Below are 24725 nucleotides of genomic sequence, written 5' to 3' on the forward strand. Positions count from 1 at the left end.
GCACGGAACATCGTAAATTAACGGCTTACCACCCGCAAGCAAATGGGCTGACTGAACGACTCAATAAGACAATTGCAGACATGCTGTCAATGTATGTAGACATCGATCACAAGAACTGGGACGCCATACTTCCCTACGTAACTTTTGCGTTTAACACTGCTGTTCAAGAAAGTACCGGTTTCAGACCTTTTCGCTTAGTCCACGGTCGCGACGTCACGACGATGCTCGACGCCATGCTCCTTGCCGATAACTTAGGAATATACCACACGGATGCTGCCAAATTCGCGCAGTGCGCAGAAGAGGCCCGTCAACTTGCTCGTCACCGTATTCAACGTCACCAAACCGCAGTCGCGCGCTGCTACAATCTTCGCCACCGTGAAGTTATTTTTAAGCCAGGTGATGAAGTCTGGGTGTGGACCCCTATCCGACAGCGTGGACGTTCAGAAAAGCTTCTTCGCCGCTGCTTCGGCCCTTACAAGGTTGTACGACGTCTCAGCGACATCACTTACGAGGTTCTCCCACAAGGCAATTGGAGACGTACCCGTTTCAACCCGCGAACTGAAGTCATTCACGTTTCACGTCTCAAACCATACTTTTCGCGCTGTGAATCGCCAGTGAGTGACTGACTTTATTGGTAACTTTGCGTCTTACTTTTTATTTCGTCTTTTCTACATTTTTTCTATTTTTCTTATTTCTCATTTAACTTTTGTCCCCACAACCAACTACGCTATTCCACCTTACGCCATTCATTTTGCTTGGATGCTAATTTTCATCTAATTTTCTTCTCTTTTTTGCCTTCATGTATAGCATCGCGACAATGCTTCTTGGGAGAGGGGATAATGCCACCATTGATGAACGAGCCACTGTGGCTCATACGCGTTTTTGGGCTGCGAAGAAGAAGAGAACATCTTCGTTGCTCTGGTTCAAGTGAACTCCTTGCTGCAGGTCTTGTTTTGCTCGTGACAATATAAACCTGTTTAATACACTTTTAAACGTCAAAAACGATGAATTGATGTGACGGTTATACGTATGTTCATTTAACCTAAAGGTGCGGCTTTATGGCAGTGGATATTCTCTTTGGATGGTTGTTTTCACGCCTTATTCTTTGGTACTGCAAAACCACCTTCACATTGGGTTACATGCAAACTAATATACATTTAAATACATTCTTTTATGTCTTTGCCCCGCTCTACTGCAGTGAAACCACTTTTACAGAGGTTACATGCGGATTAATTTACATTTGTTTCTTCATTTCAAGTACTTCGAAATTTTCAACAATTGAAATTCTAATTAAAGCGAATTAGAATACAGTAATATTTATTCGAGTATTTGAAGCATTCTAATAATTGCACAAGCCTAGTTTTCTCGCTTACCAAGCGTCATGTCGTGGTAATAGTGGTGTTTTCAGGATTGTGAATTAATACACGAAGCATTGTTTTGCTCTCTAGTGTTCCTCTCTAGGAGCACCACAGATGTATTCTGTGATGAATTAAGCTGTTTTTCAGTGAACTTGTTATTTGTTTAATTTTTTTAAAAGACCATTATCGATTATTACAGGTGGCCCAGATCATGCAGGAGGAGCAACATTTTCCTAGTTTCATGAAGTCCGAGGGCTACATCAAGTTGCTAGCTGAGCTTGACCTCCTAAAGGATTTCGGGTCCAAGTCGGATGAAGAAGGTGAAGTCTGCTTCCAAAATTATTCTTGCTGCAGAAGTGCAGCTGCAGACTGCCTGCAGTATCTTTTTTCGTATATCACATACTTGTGTGACGAATGCACTTATCTCGCGAACAATAAAAGCAAAGTTGGGGTTGCATTTATTATGCAGAGCAAACTTTTTTAACACTTTTTCAGGATTAGCAAAAAGTGCAGTAAAGGAAAAGCTAGATAATTAAATTTTTGCAATTGGCATACGTGTACACTGTTTGAAAACAGCTTCTTTGTTGCACTTCACATGCTTTAGATTATCTTTTGCAAGCTTTCCCCGTACCGTCTGCGCACTACATAAAAGTATTTCGTGGTGTTCTTGCAATATTTTGACCGCATTACTGGTGTCTGCCGTGATCTCGAAGGGCACCCAGAAACGTGCGCTACGACGCACTTTGCCAGCTCTGCGACAACCTCACAGAACAACCGCGCCGACGACGTTGACATTGCACCAAATGACCAACACTGCTGCGACCTACCACTGAAGTATCAAAACAAACCGTTGATAACAAGATTAACGACAAAATAGGGCTGCTGCCTCGCTGTCTACATTAGAAGTGACTGTAGAATGAGTAGCTTATACCTTGCATTCCTTGAAGTACACGCGGATAACAAGCATGCAGAGCAAATTGCAATCAAAGCATAAATCAGGGGTGCCACCGTGTTGTAAAAATCGTCACGCTTTTTTCTGGTTGACAAGCAATTTTTCATGGTTTTCCAAAAACCTGTGATATGCTTGTGGCGCGATAAAAATGAATGGCCTTTCGTGACGGTCATGGCAACAGTAAAGCCTGTTGTCATCACTAGAAAATCACGTGCATGTGGCTGGGCCCTAATGTTTCGTATTTGCTAGAAGCAATCATTGGTTTCATCGCCTTCACTCACTGTGTACTTGTCAGCTGCGATGCCTCTATCAAACAGCCGTGTCTCTACACTTGCACCATTAGTGAACCCCACTGGGGTGCACAGATAATTAATTACCATATATTGCTGATTATAAGACGACCCCCAACTTGCAATTTCTGTGAAAAAAAAAGTTTACTCCGAACACAGCCTCATGCTGTGGCCATAGCACACCGATATGTCTTTCAGAAGAGGGAGTGATGCAAAGAAAGATTTATTTGACAGTGAAACATCGCTTATGACTCATTCACTTGAGAGAAGGATACAGCAGTCACAGTCATTGCCATCATGTGAGCCATTCTGCTGCTCGCCATCGAAAGGGATGCTAAGATGGTGCACGTAAAAAAAGCCGCGCGGACCTTGTCGATTGGCAGTCCATACCAGGTGCCATTAACCCATTGCGCCACTTCACTCAAAATGCTCAGTTTGAACTCGGTTAGCGGGATGCACATATTTTTCACGACAGCACAGGCTTTTGCTTCCATGTCATCGCAGCAAACACCCAGGCTTTTGCTTCTCTGGTCGTGAACCCAATCTCGAACCACCTCCTCAATTGCAAAGGTATCATCTAGACTTCGGTTTGCGAAAGAAATAGCGTGTTGCAACGCACGCAAAGATATTGGTCCTTTGTTTCTCCATTCCCTCACGCACTTTTCCGACACATCGAACTTTCGCCCTGCTTTAACGTTGCTTTCCAACCCTGCATAGAGGATCGCTTGGAGCTTGGAAGCAGCACTGTACTGTTGCCGGTGGGGCAGTGGCATCTTGGCGTCCATTGAGCAGCTTTGAAAATCATGCACACCACTTTCGCAAGCGAGGCAAAATGTAGAAATGGTGAGCAGGGGTGAGCCACAGAACATTTATACCAGCATGCATGAGCGCGAACAGACATAAATACACTTTTGAACGCCTGCATGTGGCACACGTGACTGGTCATGTGGTTTAGTTCCCCGCGAGTGTTGCCAGCCTACACGACGCTGCCATCTTTTTCATGGAACACCTGTGGTGCTTCGTGAGAAATCTGAATTTTTGAATTGTCTATTCAGCAAGTGCTGCTAGGGCACGTTGTCCACTAAAGCGAGAAACACATGTCATGTCTTTGGTGAACGATAAACGTCACGTTTTTTTCTGATCGAGAGATACTTGTCGAGTTTTTCTCGACAGATAAGCGTACGTGGCATTGTTAATGAGCGATAAACGCATGTCACGTTTCTTCGCAAGCGAAATGCATTGTCATACCCATATGCGGCTAGTGCCAGAAATGCTGCCGATCTAGCCCGACAGGCGCACTGATGCGGTGGCGCTACCATTGTAATCGTGATACACTCAGCGACGCGCCATGAAAAAGGGCTTCATCTCCGACGCGACGTTGCTGACACCTCATCCTCTAGCCACCATAGCTATACCATAGTTTCGTGATCGTCGAGGCAGATCGTAAAAAAGTCCGGCTCCAAAAGGGACGCACACGCGTTGAGCAGTTCCCGCGACTCCGTTGTCTATACAGCTGATGTTATCGATGCGTCGAATAGCAGTGAATCCGAGGTAGACGTCCATTCGTCGGACTTCTAAAAAAAGTCGACCTTACGATTTCGCGTATAGGTCGACTTTTTGACTGAAACTTGAGAGGTCGTTTTGTGAAAAAGATGCAAAAAAAAAAAACATTGACTTATAAGACTTGTAATCGGCAATATACGTTAAGACAGGGGATGTGCCCATGGTCCTAGGCAAGATTTTCTCTTGGGGGGGGGGGGGGGGGGGGAGTGCCAACAAGTGTTGCATCATGAGTGGGTGAGAGGGAGAGCATTGGTGTAGTATGATTGTGGGCAAGTGCCCCTTTTGCACACCCCTGCCGACGCCTGTGGACGTGAGTGTATAGATAGAAAGAAACACAAAACGGCGTGAAGCAGCTTGCGAGTGAGTCAAGGGGGGTTGGCATAATAAAAAAACGGAAAAGATCCGGTGGGCAAGGAGGCTCGAGGTGTTGGTTTGCAGGACTGCAGCGGATGATTGTAAGAAGTGGGCTTATTAGGCGGGAGGAAAAAATAAATCAAAATTTTGATGACTGAATTTGGGCGTGCGCTTATTATGCGAGTGCGTTCAAACGTGAGTAAATACGGTATAACCCTAGCCTTAAGCTTTAGAAATAAACAGTGAATTTCTAAACATGTGTTATATGCTAATTTTATTTTGAGGCATCACTTGGCTTCACGGCAACACAGTTCGCACTCGAGGCAGTATACCGGAAAACCGCACCCTGTGAATGCCACCACTGCACGATTTATATTTTGGCTGTGTTATGAAATAGATGCAGTGTGCTAGAAAACTAGTACTCTGATTGCATTAAGCTGCACCTGATTGCTGGTGCCTTCACACTAAAACAAACACCAAGGATCTTTGGTGTTGTTGTTTTTCATAGCTAAATTTTTATAGTTTCTTTTGAACTTGCATATTTTTTCTCTGGGATGTATACATAGAGAAAATGTTGCTGTTGTCATGGCACTTTGCACGACTACAAATGCTTGCAATCAAAAACATTTGCACTTGTTAATTGTTAAACAGGCCTACAGACAGTTTTGACAATTTTTTACTAGCCCATTGAACCAACAGCATTAATTCTCCAGATTACAAAAAGAGATTTAAGTGCTGTTTCTAAATAGTAAAATGCATTTTAAGGTTTGAAACGTATACTGCTATGGATCGCAGAATTCGGCCACACTGTTTCTAGCTGCCCTTATTTTGGGATGAGGCATTGTTTTGTTATGTCACTCATGTGACCAATCTTATTAGCTTGTACTGGCAATAAAAATGCAAGTGGCCAGGTTTTTGGCAACACGTTGTGATGCAAAGACCTGGGAGACAAACACAATGCGTGCCCTGTGCAATCTGCGGCGCACTGGCAGAGGATCGCATAAGACAGAAGCTAGCCTGGACTGCTTGGAGAAGTTGAGAAGAAAAAGCACGAGCTGAGGGAAGAGTGGCCTTTCATTCCCTGTTTATTCCTTGGTACTTGGGGCTTCACCTAAACTGCGGGGCAAATCATTTTTATTCGGTTGTGGCCTGACCACTTACACAATTTCTGAGAACTATTTCAGAAACCCTCTAAAAGAAAAGCTATCGTAACTACTACAGCAACATTCACAAAAAAAAAAATTGGAACTTGCCAGCGAGCATGCGCTTCTCGAAATCTGACAGGGATTTATAACTTCAGAGGATGCCAGGGGCATTGTGCATTACTACAATGGGCCAAAGTATGTGGCTTAGCACCCTTGAAAAAGAGTAAATTAGGTGTAATGGATATAGGGTAGGTACATTGACGCACACCTTACAAATCATCCATTCTTCTTTCGTGTGTGTGTATTTGTGTGTGTGTAAGAGAGATGGTACTTCATGCAAGTCATTCGTAAGTCAGCCTCACAAAAATCTCATGCAGACGCGTCTGCATTTCATATCCTGTGGCATTGACCTCTGTGGTGTTATTTGCCCGTGCAGATTCCTTCAGTGGAGCCAAGTCCGCAGGGAGTGGGGTAAGTTTACTTTCATTGCATTGATATGCTAGGAGTGAAGTGCATAAATATAAGTTTATTTCGTACCACATAGTGACTGTATCAATTAAGTGCTGTAGCCCACGATTAGTTAATGGTTAGTGTGTTGGGTAGGAAGGGGGAACTATTTAGCAACACAGCCAAACTCGCGATCTCAGACTGCAACAGCAGCGGACAAAACAAACAAGACTAGTGGCAATTATTTTTCTAATTGGGCATAGGAAACATACTTTTTTCTTTCTGATGCGTAGTGGCAGAATACTCTGCTACTCTATTGAGCCATGGCAAGTCTCACAGGTAGAAACTTTGGCAGTCTAGCCGAGCCCAGTTTCTAGTCAAGCCAATTAGGAGGTCACAGTAATTATGCTACTATAGTGTGTGCAGCAGACAATTAAGCCAAGGACAGTATATGGTACATTATTTGTTGTTTTTAGCTGTAGTGTAGTAATCATGAAATAGTTGAAAATCAAATAAAGGGGACAAAAAAACACTCTTTCTGTGAGTGGAGCCCACACACTCAAACTTTGAATTACACGTCCAATGCTTGACCAATTAAACTACGAAAGTTGGTGCTCCCGCACATCTATATTGTTTGGACATTCTGTGCATGTTATCTATGGGAGCGTTAGTCAGCGCCACTAGCCAAGGCAACGAGTGGCAAGTTGTCCATATACTCGAAAGCTTGGAAGTCTGCCTTTTCACGAATTGCAGCCTCAGTCTCATGTTACGCACAAAACATGTCTTTTTCACATATTATCGCTGTTTGTTTTAAGAGCAGTAGATTGACCTGCATGTTTTCCAAGACACTGGACAGTGTGGGTATGAATGTCGACAATGCTGCAGGCCAAGTGAATTAGCGCTACGAGTAAAAGCGACACTTCGTGCTTGCAGATGGCTAGCAACCTTTGAGGGAGTTTTCTTCTATGAGAACAATTTCTCGTTCTTGTCATTACCAGGATGACTGTGGCAGTCTCAACTCCCTGGAACCGGAGGAAGAGCCTATTGAGTTTCTCAACAAGGAGATGCCCTCGGCACCACCTGACCCTGCCGTCAACAACAAGACAGCAGAGTTCCTGCTGATTGCCAGCATATACAACACAGGTCAGGACACTTAGTCAAGATTGGCTAAACATTCCAAACATGTTGTAGCCTTTAACAATGGCCAATTCTGCTGTCATTCTGGTGAAGTCGCACATTTGCGATGTGCATTTTTTAAAAAAAACACCTGTGGGAGCATGCGAATATTTGGGTTGATTATCTTCGGAAAGCTTTCTGTATACCCGACTCCTTTACATTCTCCAGTTATCACCACACTGTGATTAGTCACCACAGCAACCATTTTTTTAAAGGCAAATGCCTTTTGAAGCTTCTTCTCCGGTTTCTGTAAAGGGGTATGATGTTTTTGTCAAGAAGAATTTCTTACTGAATTCCAATGCCTTGTTAACTCAGATGCTACCAACAAAGGCTAATGTCGTCTAGCACTTGTTAACTTTTAGCCAGTATTGGCTAATGTCAGTGTTCACCGGCTGCTGTTATAACAGCTGTGTTATCTTCGTTCACCGTCAGTCCAATCATTAGTTGTGTATGTGTGTGTGTTCTCCTTTCAGCGAACGCACAATCTTGAAATTCCTAGAGAGTAAATACGCTGAAACCCTTTCAGTAAAATGCACAGTCAGAAAAAATATCACTTTCCAAGCGCTCTGCGTCCTAAAAATGCTTACTAAATTTTTTCACGTAGGCTGCTGAAATGTGTTGTCCTTGTATGGCTAATACTAAGCAGTGCAATGATCAGTACTTTTAAATATTGACAGTGCATAAAAATTAGAACACAAAATGGGTGCTTGCACTCATTAGGAGTTGTAACACGGTCACAACTCCCTTACAAGTCTGTTTTTTTTTTTGTTTTTTTTTTTTGTTTTGTTTTTACGTGTGCAGCACAAATTTTGAAGCTCATCCACCTCCAGCTCATCCACATTCTCCGCTTTCTCCTTAGTGAAAACTGCTTCCGCTCCTTCATCTCAAGCAGAGATGAACTCATTCTAGTAGCACCGGAGCACGAATGCCGACTTGCTTTGCGGATGCAATAAGTTATCTCCAAAAAGATGAACACAACTGACAAGGCTTCCTCAGAGAACACCTATACCCCTTTGGCCTTCTAGATCACATGTAGAAGTAACAAAGATAAGAAAAACCCGAAGCATCGCACCTGTCATCGCCTCTGCCGAAGAAAAGAAAGAGCTAAAAAAAAATTCCTCGCGTTTCGTTTTCTGCTCCCTCGCTGTCTCAGGTTTTCCGTGCCCATGCTTCCTGCTCCGCTACTCCTAAAGCCCTTAAAACTTCGTAAAGTAGCGACATTCTCCTCCTTCACTCTCGTTTCTCCTCGGTCTCCTCTCCTTCGCACTCTTGTTTCGAATGTGGCGCTATCTACATTGCTTCTGCGTAGCAGATGCCCTTTTGTGACGAGAGCGCTTGCTCGGCAGGCAGCGCACTGAGGGCGTTCGCACCAGCTGTCTAACTCACCCTAAAGCTATCTTAATGAGTGTAACATTGGCCCACGACAGCTATGTTCAGTGCCACGCGCTAAACGTAGCACGTGTGATCAAGCAGTGATCACACGAGCTACGCGTATGTGGGATCACTTCTTGATCGAGTCACTCGGCATCGCCTTAACCAGATGCTAACTTTGTGCACATCACCCCGTAGTATGTATGTTCTTAAATGTAAAGTTGTGATCGTTAAATAATGGCTCGCGATCAAGTGTAACCCCCTTATTCTCTACGCGGGCCAAAGTATGCGTGAGAGATGAGAGCTGCGGCACGCTCACTGCGCCATCTTGCTGATAATGCTGGAAACACGATAGTTCCCCCCCCCCCCCCGAGATGCCCGCCAACAGCAGTATGTGGTAGATATGAGTAGCTTGCCGTTTGAATGGTGATGGAGGTACCTCTCGGTGGCTCAGTGGTTAACTCCTCGCATTCACAACGCGGAGGTCCCACGTTCGATTTCGGGCGCTGAAGTCTTCTTTTCTGAGATTTTTTTCTTCTTGCGTTTTCATATATAAATATATATGGCCGAAATATATATATATATATATATATATATATATATATATATATATATATACACGTAAATTATATGGTGCATGACATCGATGCCGAAGCCTGCGCCAACGGCGAAATTCAGCCAAGAGTGTTCCTATAATTGCTATCGCAAGAAAAACTGGCGTGCCATCTATGCTATTACTTCGCAAGAGCTCCACTCGCGGATATAAACCTTCACACGAAATAGCAAATGAATTATCACGTGAAGTGACACAAATGTGTGAGGTTCCTAAACAATGCACCCAATGACTAAAGGCATGCACGCTTTGCATAGCTGTATGCCCTTGTATCGCGAGTCCCTCGGCTGATCGGTCAATGTAAAAGAGCCACAGAGAGTAATTGGATCTAAAACATACGAGCGCGAAACAAAATTCAATGGAGAGTACCAATCCTAATGCGAGTTGCTGCACTACAGTTTTGTTTATTCCAAACAGCAACGCTAAATCTCTGAAGTTCCGCAATCACAATTTCGAGCGTTTTTCTGCATACATTCTAACTGCACGAACCAATACTGCGAACTCAAACCAGTCAGCGCACGACGACAAGCAGAATACGTAAGCATGTATTGTTGACAAAAAAAAAAAACAGCCCCCACAGAAGCCTGAATGAAACCTCAGGGAGAGATCGCGACGTCCTGCACAATTAACTGCGACTTGTCTACGGCATTAGAGCAGGTATTGAATTCAGCAAACATTCAAGCATACTCATAATGAGAGACACGCAACTTACTTCGCAAAGTGCATTAGAAAATGTCAGCCTGAAGTTCTCATTTCTAATTCTATGTAACCATGTCTTTCGTCACAACTTGTTGCGCTTAACGGGTGGTATTATAAAGAGCTTTCGGCCATCACTAGTCTTGTTCTGGCACCAGAAAGCGCAACAACCACCCACGGCAATGAACAGCGACATCATTCTTGGATGAAAAGTATTTCACAGCACAGCGCGCACGGAAGGACAAGTTTTTATCCGTCAAAACAAATACGCTGCGCCCCAAGAGGTCCGCACCTCCAGAGAAAAAATAGCAGTCGCGAGCGATTGTAAACAAACGAACACTGCAAGCGGTCCCACGTGACGGTATCTGGCCAATACCGACACAGTGCCGGCCTCGGAGAAGTTGGAGAAGGGGGGAAAATGAGAAGGCACGTGAATAACCACGTACGTCGCTACTTTACGAAGTTTTAGGGGTTTTAGCTACTTCCACTCTGCCCTCTGCCTCGCTAACTTTACCCTCCCGTGTTGCTTTCACCTTTGCGCTTGTAAACCTGCAGCATCGGCATTTCGATAAAAAGAAAAAAGAAAGTCGTCCTTTTGTTTGTTTGTTTTTTGCCTCCACATCGTCGCACATTTTTTGAGAAGCAAGACCTTCGTTCGCTGTGGGTTCTGCTTGGGTACCACTGTGGTGGTAGCGACGGATTTCAGAACATGAGTTCGTAGTACTGAGGTGTTGTTAATATAACGCGAAACTAAATTAGTGCGCGTTATTCTGAAAAGTTTGGTATTCCGAAATACATAGTTGTGAAATAATTTTAGATTGAAAATATTAGCAGTCAGTGCAAAATTTTTTAAAGTTTGTTAAACTGAGAACTTAGGCAGTGAAGATAACAAGGATCCCCTGTCCATGGCTTTCGCTTTCAAGCCGTCTTATGCAATTGCGTAAGGTATCCTGTAACCTTTGGATGTTACCCAACAGATACTAAATATTTGTTGCCGTTATGAACTCATAATGAATTATGTCTTCGTAATGAGTATTGAATAAAAAATAGAATTTGTTTAAGATAAAACTTCATTCTATAGAGATTCAACAATATTTTAGCTTTTTGGAGACAGGCTCGATGCATGGCTGCATATGGTTGAGCTAGACATTTATTAAAGCTGGCAGCTAGTGTCAGCCTTGTGGCATGTAACTGCTGCACATTTTTCTGTCTGTGCTCAGGTTCACATTACTCTAAAATATTTTTTTAAAACTGTGCAAAGGCAGTTAAACTATTTTTATGTGTTTGCAAAACATCGACACCTACATGCTGAAGCCAGCAATATATTTTTGCCATCAAAACCACTTTATGTATTGAACTGTGCAGGTAAGAAGAAAGTTATTTCACGCAAACGTACTGTAAGCTGTAATTGCAAGCTCTCACCCATTTGCAGGAATAGTGCGGGAGTCCAGCACGGCTTATGCTCTCTATGCAATATCCGTGACACGCCGTGAGCCGCAGAGCACGGAAGAACGTTGGTGCGTCTTCAGGAGGTACAGCGACTTTGACGACTTCCATATTCTTGTCTTAGAAAAGGTGAGACTTTATGCACTTTTATCTGCTTCATTGTCAGACTTTTTTATAGTATAGCATGTTTCACTAGAAGCCCTGTAAAGGAAATGTTTGAAAGCAGTGTATTTAAAAGTAAATTGTGCATCTTTAATGCTCCTAGTACTGCTAGTACACACATCACACTTTAAAGGGTCTCCGCAGAACTTTATTTAACATTGTCAGAAAATGCTGCCAACCGGTTGTCAAAGCTGCAGTGAACATGCGAGCCGAATTTAGTTGCACTGCATGCAACAGGGCACCAAAATTACATTTCAAGTACATTTGGAAATCGCTCACTCTTCTCTCAACAAATTGCATAGTTGCAGGGGCCAACTGTGTCAAAGGATGGGAGGAAGGCCATTGGCTGATTTCAAAATTCTCGTGCTGCATAGTTACCACAGCGACCACAGTGTGCTACCATTGCCAAAATATTTGCTCAAGGTTACGATAGGTGCTGATGTAGCTTCTTGCCCCTTCGTCATCCACACATGCGCAGCTTGGAGCGTGTTGGGGCAAAGGAATAAACAAGGCACTTGAATCGTGCGACAAATCCTTTCTAGTCACTCATGCTTCACAGATTTGAAAAAGCTTTCTGACAATTAATTCATGAGAGTTAGATCATTTGATAATTTCGTGCAAAAGTTCTGCTGGGCTACCCAAGGCTTAACCATTTCAGTTAGGCATGCTGACCAACGTGTGATGAATTATCTAAAATCAATTTCAGGTTCAAAGTAAGGAAAGTGCTAGCTCATATGAATGTGCAGGCACCTGCCCAATACATTTGATCTGAACCAAACAGCATACCTAGTTTTAAAGTCTGGATAATTGAAGCCTGTTGTATGTGTACTCCCATGAGCAAGAGTGTAAGGACCAAAGTCTCACCAAAAACATCTAAATTAATTTATTAATCATACACACAGAAATTAATGCCTACAGTTAAAAGCTTGAAATAAGTTTAAGCTAGTTTTCTAGATTTTTTAAGTGAATTCATAGGCTGAGAAAAAACTGACATAATTGAGCAACCATGGGTCCTCATATGCTGTTGTCCAGAAGAGTGCATGTGGTGTTCATCATAGGACCTTTCGTTGGTCTTCTCTGTCTTGCAGTTTCCAAAGTTGTCCAAGTTGCCTTTCCCTGGAAAGAAGACCTTTAACAACCTTAGTCGCCAGTTCTTAGAGCAGCGGCGATCACAGCTGAACGAGTTCTTGCAGCAGATCCTGCAGCCTGATGTCCTAACGGCTAATCCAGGTCTGCGCGACATGGTGTTGCATTTTCTTGAGCCAGGAACCTATGAAAAGGGAAAAAAGCAGTTCGCAAGAACAGTAAGCTTTCTCGATGCTCTTTTTTTTTTTTCTGTTTTCTGCTACACAAATTCTGTGTTATCCATTGTGCTTGAGGTGTTATCACTAGTGATCTCCAGTAATACTGACAACCTGCTGTGGTGGCTTAGCAGCTATACTTAAAAGAGCATGGGTTGGATTCCTGTCCACAGTGGCCACATTTCGATGGGAGTGATACGCAGAAAACACCATTGTTCTTAGATTGAAATGGTCACCAAGAAAACTCGGAAAGCCGATATTGATTGGTAGCTTTCCATGAACGCATGCCTTGCAATAAGTTCGGAGTTTTCAAGTGTAACTGCGTGGAATTCAATTTTGCAGTAAACCTGTAAAAGGCTTCAGTTTCGTGTATCTTTCAGCTCTGTGAAGACGTGGCTAGTTTTCTTCCGTTTCCACGAGGTGGCGATAGTCGTTCCCGCTGGAACACAGTAAAATAAATGAAACCAGCAAAGTTGTCGAGCAGCACGCCGATACCTTAGTATATAACGACATGCTGGTTCTTTTTCAACTTCTTATTAGCACCTTGTGTTCTTGATTCTTTTATTTATTTATTTTTTCGTTGACACTGCTGTCAGTGTGCATGTGCGTGCGCTTATACATAAGCTAGGTCATTTGAAAAAAAAAAATTATCAGTTGCAGAACAGGATTTGTGTTTGTGTCTATGCGTTTATGTGTGCATGTCTTGCACCCTTCTGTGCGCTGCTCCTTCAAAAAAAAAAAAAAGCACTTTCCATTTTATGTTCTGCAGTTGCAAGGCTCTGTATAGCTAGGGCTTTCGAAGAGCAATACACCTGCTAGGAAAGATGAAGGGAACAGCAATGGGAAGGTCACGCATGAAATACCAAGTGAATTTGCAAGCCAGACAAGGTGATGCATGTCGCGAAGCAGAGATTGCAGTTGTGTATGTTGGTTTTAATGTGCACTTCGATGGTGATGTCGTCATTGATATTCTATGGTAGACTACGCTCAGTAATATGAAAATTGATGGGCACATTCACAGCGTGGCCTTTCATACCAAGCTGACCTCCACCTTGTCATATCTCTGCCATGTGCTAAACATCTTTACTGGTCATACACCTTCCCAGAATGGAATCACTCACAATATTTTTGTAGTTCCGCCAAACAGTTAGAAGCGTTCAAGTGACCAAGGAGTGAATTGTGAGGAAATCTGAGCTAGTTGCCGGGAATGTTTTCTGGAGATAAGTGAAGTGAAGGGAACGTCATCTTCGGTAGACTTAACAGTGAACAGCGGCCTCTTAATAAAGTTGCTGCGTAATTTAAACGACGGCCTTAAACATTATCGATTTCTTACTTGAATTCTGCACCTCTGTTGATCTCCCAGTAAACGTAACTTCTGTAAAATGAACATATTTATCCTGGTCCCTTCAGGTTTCGTTTAACGAGTCTATTGTATTTTAGTTTACGCAGTGAAGTCCTGCTGCTAGTAGTGATTATTCTCGCGTCACATCTGATACGCAGATGGGCTCTCTAGTCAATCCACTCAAATCGTCGGTGCGAAGCATGGGCACGATGGTCAAAAACGCCCCTGAGAACCTGCTGGATGGTCTGCGCGAAAGCTTCACCAAGGTGTTGCGCAGTCGACCCACCGCTTCACCCGCGGAAGTCATCCAGGGCAGTGGGAAAGTGGGTGCTGGCATCGATGTTGAGGTAAGCTGATGTGGAAAAACCACTCACTGTCTTTTCCCTTCGCATATCTGGGTTAACCACAATCCAACCTACAGTTGATAACTGCAAAGAAAAGAAAATGGTTATACTACCGTATTTGCTCACATAGTTCTAGCACTTCTTTTCGTGGATAACCGATGAAAAGTTGGGGGGCACAAGAATTATGTGAGAAAAGTTTTTCGAGAAAACGTTAGGAGCGGCAGAGGGAGAAGTAACGCAGTCGTAAATTGGGATTCTCACGCTAGCAACTAACTACAAGCTTCTCAAGCTACTCACCAACACTTACAATTACAGTAAAACCACGGGCTCAACACAAGGCAAGATTTATTTGAGGCACAAAAGCTGCAAGCAAGTAGTGGAGAATTTCGAAATACTGTATGCAAAGCTTGCAAGCGTAGCGTTAGCGCTCAGGAGCCTGCAAAAGGTTAGCATACGCATCAACCTTGGGCTGATGGCCATCTCACACGGAATCGTCCGCAGTCACCTTCTGGTAAAATAAAGTTTTACCATCCATCGCAGTCTTGAGCACACTGAATGCGCGGAGCATCTTAGTGGCTTTCAGCTGCCGGTGCTGCCATCGCCTGCAGAGAACAGAGCTCATCACCTCCAAAGTGCCTACCGGCGGCCCTGTTTCCGTTGTTTAGTGCATGATCAATTACCTTTAACTTGAAAGCAGCCATGTAGCTTTCGTATTGCCCCCATAACGTAACCACAGAACGGACACAACGTACACTAACAAGCCACAACGCACACTTGCTTCTTTGACTTGGCTTGGCTTAATCTCTTTCGTTACCACGCCTATTCAAAGCGATCACCGATGATCGACACTTAAGATCGTCGATTTCAGCATGTTAAATTTGTTTCTCGTGCACCGAGCCGTGTACTCAGATTTGGGTGCACGTTAAAGAACCCCAGGTGGTCTAAATTTCCGGAGCCCTCCACTACGGCGTCTCTCATAATCATATAGTGGTTTTGGGACGTTAAACCCCACATATCAATCATCAATCTCGTGCACCGAGCACTCTTTAGTAGTCAGTCCAGCCACTCAACTTTCAGAATAGATTTAAATTTGCGCGTTTGGGCAACATAGTGATCTTTACAGACCTTTGTGCGAACCAGTGTGCTTGTATTGTTGGAAAAGTGCACTAGGCTGGTGAACTTGACAAAAGTGCGTGCCCCTCGTGTATATATAGGAATGCAAACCTCAGTGGAGCGAGGTGGCTTATGGAATGAACTTCTCTAATTCGCTAGATGAAATAGCGAAGTTCATTGTACATCTGATTTGCAGAGGGATTATTCAAATCACAGGCATCCATCTATACTGGAACACCTGGAAGCTCTTATCCTAAGAAAACAAAAATTTGAGAAATGTGTACGAGTTCACTTGTGTTTCACGAAAAACCAGGCAATGCTTGGCCGCATAGCTTGAGCAACAAAGCAGCATCTTGGTTCTGATTTTCTTCGTCCATGTGAATAGAAATGTTTTGTACAACATTTAATGTTTTTATACTCCTTCTGGGTCATTTTTCTTTAAAATGCATATTCTGAATTTTTTGCACATATAATGTTTTTTCTTGCACCGTTTACCAGCTGGCAACTAAAATTACATACTTTTTATATTTTTATTCATTCTAAAATATCTTAGTTTCCTTAAAACATGTATAGTTTGGAAAAAGCATTTCCTTGTCCAAAGTTTCGTTGTGCAAAATTTTCCACACTGCACTGCGTGCTGGAGTACTTTTCGAACAGGCAAAAACAATCTTCCAAAGACACATGAAAAATAACCATTTTCGCGCAATAACGAAGGAGTTAAATTGGGTTGGATAGGATTGGGTTGGGGCTCTGTACGTTGATGTTACGCTTAATGCTCAAGTGATGGCACCAGGCTGTTGTGCACTATCACCATCAGTGGTTGGGAGGAGCAGATTACATTCTGGCTGCAATTTTCGTGGGCGCGATAATTACTGTGGGCAGAAAAAAAAAGTATTTTTTAGGTAATTTGGGGGTGTTAATTATGCAAGTGCAAGGATGCAAGGATTACGCGAGTAAGTACGGTAGTTATTGTACCTAACAAAGTAGACCTCAAGTGATTTCTGATAATATGAGAGTTATTTAATTATTTATTTGTTTGTTTATTTATCTATTCATTTATTTGAAATTGCCTTACCAGCCTGTTGGGCATTGTGTAAGGGGTGCTCTAAAATCGCATTGTTCAACACAAAATAATGAGGTATCAAAGACCAGAAGTAAACAAGCTGTACATCTTACTGAAAAATGCCTAATGTGTACATAATAGATAAGACGTACAAAATAAATACATAATGCATATGTAATACTGACACGATCATATATATAAATTTATATATACAAATCTATATGCAAATCATATAAAAATCCAGCCTTTTTTGGGGGCGACCTCAGTGAAAATGTGCAATTGGTAATGGAATGCGTCAGGATCGGACAATGAAACCATGTTGTTGGGCAGGTTATTCGATAATCTAACCACATGGGGAAGTACTAATGAATTGAATGCTATGTGCTTGGAATGAAGGGTGAATCTAGCAAATCTATGTTATGTTTGATGTTATTTCTGTGTTTGCATAACTTCTCCTAGAAAGCTTTGCAAACAAAGGTCACTTTTAGAATATTGTGGAAGCTTTAGTTCATCTGAATTATTTACATGCCTACAAGTAGAGAGCTTTGTCACAAAAGTTAGTATAGTCAAATCCCGCTACAACGAAATTGACGGGACACGTGAAAAAATTTATTGTAGCGATATTACATCTATAGACCACAATATTAAGTAAGATCTGAAGATTGTGACTCGTCTGATAGTCCCAGCAAGCGCATGCAATAAATTCTTGCAAACTCATGGTATAACTGTCAGTTCAAGCGCACTAATAAACAGAAAGGAAGAGAAGACAAGCGCTTTCTCGCAACTAAACTGTTTATTAGAAAGGGCAGAATATATATATACAGGCAATTGAAAAACTCAACGCATGCGTGTGCAGGCAAAAAAGTATATCCGTGGCACATCGAGAACACAGGGTAAAAGAAGAAAGATTATCTCGGAAAATAATCTAGAAAAACAAATTCCTTATCGTGCAGCAAAACCAAAGGCTGGCTGACGCATTGTTCCCCTCTTTTTCTTATGTGAAAAGCTCCGATTTTTAGCGAAATTTTTCTCTGAAATATTGATGTAGCACTTCAAAATCATTTTTCAGGACTCCCGGTTCGCGTATTCAGATACGTCGACGATTTTCTTGTGTTCACTACGTGAACACAATTTTACACGAGATGTTGTGAATATTCTCAAAATTTTTAAAGAAACAGGCAAGAAACTAAACTTTTCTTTTGAATTGCTACGTCTAAATCAACTGCAATTTCTAGATCTTAACTTGGTCTTTGAACCCCAGCATGTTTGCTGGTATTATTGTCCCAGATCCGTAAAGCCTATACTCAAACAGGTCGAGCCACTCTAAGCTGGTGAAGAGAGGTATCGTTACTACGAGTTTGGGTTTTGCTCTAAAAAAGTCCTGTCAACACAGAATGAAAATGAGCTTTCATAGTCAAGTAAAGAAACTAGTACAAGCAGGGTATCCTAATGATGTCATCACGTCCGTTTGTAACATGATTAAGAAACTTAAGTTTGAAGGGAACCACTCGGGGCGTCGTGAAGAGAGTAGAAAAGGTAGGAGGATAGCAGTGATTCCTTACCTTCATAAGACATCGCATGAACTTAAGCAACTCGCTAATAGATATAAAGTCGGTGTGCTTTTCTCAGCCAAAGGCAAACTGCAGTCTATTTGTTCATGCATGCGCAGAGAGTTTCTGCAATGTCGCATGAAACACAGCAAAAAGTTCGTGGACTGCGCAATGGGCGATGTTTACATGACTCCTTTTAGCTGTGGTAAAGTGTACATCGGTCAGTCGGGAAGATGCGCCAATGTTCGTCTCAGAGAGCACGATTCTTCTTTGAAATCTTTGGGTGCATCGCATCTCGTGGCTCATTGCAGAGAGTGCGGTTGTTATCCTCTTTTTCAGGATACTGAAATGGTTTTTCGGTCTAAAAATAAATTAACTCGTGAGTTGACAGAAGCTTTTCACATAAGAAAAAGAGGGGAACAATGCTTCAGCCAGCCTTCGGTTTTGCTGCACGATAAGGAATTTGTTTTTGTAGATTATATTTCGAGATAATCTTTCTTCTTTTACCCTGTGTTCTTGATGTGCCACGGATGTACTTTTTTGCCTGCACACGCATGCGTTGTGTTTTTCAATTGCCTGTATATATATTCTGCCCTTTCTAATAAACAGTTTAGTTGCAAGAAAGCGCTTGTTCTCTCTTCCTTTCTGTTTAGTCGTGCGCTTGAACTGACAGTTATACCATGTATATCCAACTAGCCCAATTTTCGATTCTCTTGCAAACTCGGATGTATCTGGTCGCAAACTGAGTGAATATATTTTCTCTCGTATAACATGATCAAAATATACTGGAAAATTTGGAGTTAAAGTCGGAGTGCGGGTTATACAAGCATTTTGGTGCACAAGTCGGTTTCTTGGCAATGCAAGGAAGGCGGCCTTGCGCCAATACGTGGGTAGTTTTCTCTTCCTCCCGCGGTTTGCGGGCGGGGGTGCCAGTTATATGCCAAGGAGGGTCATGCAGAAGAAAATACGATATTTAGACGACCCTTAGAGTGTGCCGAGAGCGCAGCGCTGTGAACGAGCGTGCCGAAGCTCCGCACTACCGTGGCCACAAGTGATTGACAAGAAAGCCATAAAATTTCGTGTCGTTTTATCGCATTATTACCTTTAATCTACGGCTGTGTTAGCTGTGCACCTTCGGATAGTATTCAGTATCGATGATCATGATGATAGCGACCATGACTCGATGCGCAGCGGTTACGGAAAACAGTAGTTTTGTTTTCAGTCTCTGCGCGCTGCACTGGCCGTGCGCGTGACTTAAAAACTACGTCGTTGCTATCGTTTTCTTGCATCGTTACGGCATAAAGTATTGGGTTCAGTCAGTGCGCGTTGACTGCGCGGGTACTTTCATGATCACCCACAATCGCGTTCGACAAGACCGAATTTCGCAGCGGTTGTGGCAGAATGCTGTTACACTGGGACTAGGTGCGTGCTGCTCGCGGGTGCACCTTCACGACGCCGTGGTTTTCATTCACGATCACAGGGCTAGTGATGACGAGCGGTAGTTTTGCTTTGAGCGCGACTTAAAAAACATATGGTGGAAGTGCTTGAATACCGCGATTCTGCCGCAGCCCGCACGTGCATCAAACCAACTGCTAGCATGGCGGAGGATGGGCGAGCTGTCGTTGTGCATCTCAATGGCAATAAATTTATATGGATGTGCATGTGATGGCACAAAGCGTGTCTGCGAGGAAGAGACATGATTTTCGCGATGCGGCCATGCGCTCACAAGCCACCAAGAAATGGCCGAGTTTGTAACGGACTTTCGCGGCGATACGAGGCAAGTTCGTTTTGCTTATGGGGTAGTACTTGCTAAAACTTTTTGGAAAAGGAAATATTGAGGAAAAGTATTTGTTGTGATGACATATTTTTTTTATGGGTGGCTGATGGGGAATTGAAAATTATTTGTTGCTTATTCAACACCAGAGCCCTACTCCAAAAACGTCCATGTTTATTTTTACCGCTCGTGCCCTCCCATTCTTCTTTCTCCTCTGTTCTCCTGCTTGTTGTCGCGTGGCCGCAATCATCCGCAACATACTCCCAAGAGGCCAAGACGATCACGAGGCAATCTCGCTAGTCCAGATCACTTATCTCGCTGACTTGCCTCCAAAATATATGCCAACTGAACCAGTCGCTTTCCTTGCCTTTCCAGAAGCTAGTCACCCTAAAGCATGCGCGCAATATCACTCTTTCCTGGGTGCACTGACCACCCCATTCAGCTATTGTAGCAATGAATGTGCGCTACCGTCAACACAGGAACACACTTCGCAGCTCCCAACAGCGAGGCCTTCGACGTTCAAGCTGTAGCACAAATGACCATCTCAATGTGTTTCCGGTCAAGCGGGTGATTCGGTATGACCAGTCTTCCCACCAAAGATCTCCCCCGAACTTCCACTGGACGACTAGTTGGCCCTGGAAGTTCGGGTGAGATGTAGCGTATTCAACACCCGAGCCCTACACCAAGAACATCTATGTTTATTTCTACTGCTCGTGCCCTCCCATTCTTCTTTCTCCTCCATTCTCCTGCTTGTTGTCGCGCGGCCACAATCATCCTCAACATTATTTATTGTGGCGGCAATTTCGTTGTAGTGAACTTCGTTATAGTGAGATTAGGCTTTACATCAAATGAGGGACTATAATGTTTGCTTTTATACGTTGGCTTGCTATTCATATGCAGAGTTGTTTGTACACAAGGTGTGTTTTATTACGAAATACACGGAATGCAGTTAAGCTAAATACTTGTGATTTCTTTTTTCCTTTGCCCCTCTTACTCTTTTCTAGACACAAGACAACATTCCTCTGAGAATTATGCTGCTGCTTATGGACGAAGTGTTTGATCTAAAAAGCAAGAACCAATGGCTTAGGCGACGAATTGTGGTCATTCTAAGGCAAATAATCAAAGCCACATTTGGAGACACCATAAACAGGTTCTGATCACCTCTTATCATATTTATCTTTCTCATTTTCTGAGTTTGTTTTTATTCGTTTTGCTCTATCTGCTTTTTCATTTCCTTTGCGCTCATTTGTAACCGGTATTTTCCTGGTTGCAGAAAAATTGTCGACTATGTAGAGTGGATGGCATCTACTGAAAAAATCGCTGTATACATCACAGCATTCAAGTAAGTGGTGCTGAACATTGCCATGCTTAATTAAGTTATGCTCCTGTCATCCTTTGCCGTCTTGTCAAAGGCAAAAAAAGACATCTATCGAGTAGACACACTGCCTGTCAGGCTAGCTGGGAAGGCGGGAAAGAATGCTTACTATTACTAACTGCAGATGGCAGAGTTGAAGCACAACCAGAGCAAAGACAGAGTTGTGGCCTGGGGATGATATTTTGTAAATTTTTTAAGCCATTTTTTTCGTGGTGGGAAGCTCTAAACAGCACAAACACAGGAACAGGAGAGGTGAAATGATCCACTTACCCTATTTAAAGTTAATATAGCCCAATTTGTACTTCTAATTTATGACATTCTCCTCATTCAGCCCTCGCGACTGGCTGATTCCATCAATAATGTGAATAGACTACCACTCTGACCGGTGACGAAGGGCAAAAAGCCCATATAGGCGTTGACCACCGAAAAGGAATCGCTTCAATAAAGTGAAATTCAAGGTGTGGGCTATACGGGACCATATACATTAAATGGCAAGGTATTTCCTACAGCTTGGTGAGAGAAGCTCAGGGCATGTTTGTTGTCCATCGTCCTGTGTTTTCATCGTCGCTTTCAATCCCTGTTTTCTCTATGTGGTGTAAAAGCTAACTGATAGCACAAGGAAGCACAAAAGTGAAGATGCACATCGTAGTGCTGTCGCTGTGGTGTCCAGCTCTTTAAAACAGTATTGTTATGTTTGTTTTCTATAACTCTTACCTTTACTAATGCAGCAGTGATTTTACTTGAACTGTTCAAAAGTAGGCCCTACATGGGTACATTTGTTTGAGGTGGTGTCTTTGCGGACTCTATGCATTGTGTTCTTGTGTGTCAGTGTGAAGGTACCACCCATAGTGTAACAGGCTTGTTGCATGGAGCTTTCTTTTGTACACACTAATGCATTATTGTTGTCACATTAGACTTACTGGTTTTAAGGGTAGTCCAGTTTGCAAAGATTGCTTCATTACTTAGCTAGCCAACAATAACAAAGGCAGATTAGTTGCAAATATGGCAAAGTGATTGACTGTGCAGTAGTGCTACAGAGCATAACGATAATTATCTTGATTCTCAGTGGGAGAATATGGTGGCCATGTAAGTTCCCTGAATACCAAATCAAATGATGTGAGGTTGGAGGAACACCACCGTGTCTAGATACACATCGACGGGATTCAGTTGTGGTAGCTTTTGTCACTTGAATTGGGGAGGGCGCTTCGCTGCTTGCAGGGACGCCCTGTGGCCGAATGGCTTTCCGGCTGAGACGCGACCAGAGAGGGACCAGAACACCAAGATGAGAACGAGGGTGGCAGCCAAGATGATCATGCTGTGCAGCCTCACAGGTATGTGGTCACGCTCCTCTTCTACTCGTGCTGCCAACTCCCTCAACTTGCTCGCAGACTCCCAAATTTTGAGCTGTCCTCCTGATCGTACAGGCATGACCACGAAGCTCGCAAAAAAACAGCACAAGCACTTCCACGACAAGAAAATAGTTGTAATTAATCACATCAGTTCTAAAACTTTTCTGATTGCGTCCAAAACACTTGTCACTTTAGCCATGGTACAGTGGTATAATGTGGAAAAGCGCAATAAAATTAGCAAGGGGTTATCAGCTGCCTCAGCACACATCAGAGATTATTCCTTAATTACACTAGCATGCTAGTGCCACACAATTACTAGTGTGGCCCTCGAAAACAGTAAAATATGTACACCAATTTTCTTCTTTCATGTTGTGATGCTTCGAAAGAGATCCTGTTAGTTTCATGTCCCAATGGTAACTTGGTGTTGTTGTACAGGGCACTTGAATATTGGTAAATTATAAGTGCACAGCTGCATAATCAGCTGGACCCATAGAATTACTATATAGGTTAACTGGCTGTAGACTATCCTAGCTTAGGCGTTTAAAAAAAGTGTGCGTCATTAAAACACAGCGTTCCAAGTTGCTGCTTGGAGTACTTGATGACTTGCCCGTGCATACTAAAATTCCTACATATTTTAGCAAGCTGCAAGCAATCAAATTGGACCATCCATCTTTGTTTTCATCAAAAGAGTGGAATGCTCGCAGTAATGAAGCATGGTGAATCAGACCTTATGCCGACTCCTAACCTGTAAATGAGCAAATTGTTAATTGGGCATGTTGGCTTTCCAGTAATATCTTGTTCTGAACTCCCTAAAGCAAGGAGGGAAATGGAGCACATTACAGAAATGCCAGTCCAAGCTGTGTGGCTAGAATCTCGCATGCACTTTTTTGGTGAGATGCCAGAAATGCAAAAATTTTCTTTTTCTTATCACGTTGCTCTACCTTGCTTTGTGAAGAAAGCACTTTTTCTTGCCCTTGTGTCTCCCTTTGCCACACTGCCCTCAGTGCATGCGGGGACTGGGCCTAGCTAAAGTTATTGTGTAATGGAGTTCATTTGTGTGAACCAGATGGAATTTCTGTGCAGTCTCTTCTTATTTTGAGCACATACTCACATGGTTAGGTCTGTGAATCAAAAGTCCCTGCATAGAAGAGCTTTTCAGGACAACCAACTTTCAAACTATTGAAACCTGTCTGTGCTTAACAGTGACAAAAAAAAAGTCTCTTTTCTCTCACATGCCCTCTAATATCTGCAGACGAGCTGAAGCACATCATCGGTAGCGACACGACGCGGCGAGGTATGCTGTGCGTGTTTGAGATGTTCCAGCACGCACGGCTCAATCGGAGGCTCACCTATGTCCTGCTGGAGGGCTTCCTGGCCACCCTGTTCCCCAACAACCGCTTCATCGAGCTGTTCCGAAAGATGCACGCCGAGTCGCCCACCATATCAACCACCTCGCTGTCTTCCACATCCAGCCGGGATGTCATCAGCATCGGCGCTAGGCGCATCGAGGTGCGGTGACGTCTGTCCCATGTCACTGCACGTCGGTCGACGTCATCAGTTGTTACTCTCTACGTCCCTCGTTTCCTCAAAAGCTCTTTTCCCTTCCACCCATGTCTCTGTTGCTCATTTCATATCACCGTATCTTTTGTTTGTTTGTTTGTTTTTCCTTCTGATGTGACGTCCATGTTGGCAAGCAGGGAAGCCGTCTTTACCCTGCCATGCAAGCTTGGATTGAATTTTGTGATAGCTCGCGTGCATCTTTTGCAGCGAGCCTTAAATGTGAATTCGCCTGGGTGCGAGATCTTGCCTCCATTCTTACGATGCTGCAGAATGACAAACGTGCCTGGCACTTCGTTGTCTCGCAAACATTGGCAATAGTGTAGTCACGGATATTGCTGGATCTGTGAACAGTCAAGAGTCAACATTGATGCATCACCTCTA

The 24725-nt window shown here is 43.2% G+C and overlaps 1 protein-coding gene across 1 annotated transcript in view; it reads left to right on the forward strand.

The window, feature by feature from the left end:
• The window catches only part of LOC119178547 (sorting nexin-13), a 61812-nt gene extending 37421 nt beyond the window's left edge, over window positions 1-24391 (forward strand). Inside the window, exons 16-25 of the mRNA XM_075888389.1 lie at window positions 1558-1678; window positions 6099-6133; window positions 7108-7252; window positions 11398-11540; window positions 12662-12877; window positions 14375-14563; window positions 21065-21210; window positions 21334-21402; window positions 22654-22766; window positions 24037-24391. Coding sequence (XP_075744504.1) covers window positions 1558-1678; window positions 6099-6133; window positions 7108-7252; window positions 11398-11540; window positions 12662-12877; window positions 14375-14563; window positions 21065-21210; window positions 21334-21402; window positions 22654-22766; window positions 24037-24302 — 1443 coding nt within the window. The 3' untranslated portion in view covers window positions 24303-24391. The remainder of the gene's footprint in view (window positions 1-1557; window positions 1679-6098; window positions 6134-7107; window positions 7253-11397; window positions 11541-12661; window positions 12878-14374; window positions 14564-21064; window positions 21211-21333; window positions 21403-22653; window positions 22767-24036) is intronic.
• The last annotated feature ends 334 nt before the right edge of the window (window positions 24392-24725 follow it).

This window comes from Rhipicephalus microplus, chromosome 1, assembly GCF_043290135.1.
Source record: "Rhipicephalus microplus isolate Deutch F79 chromosome 1, USDA_Rmic, whole genome shotgun sequence".
Taxonomy (NCBI): Eukaryota; Metazoa; Arthropoda; class Arachnida; order Ixodida; family Ixodidae; genus Rhipicephalus; species Rhipicephalus microplus.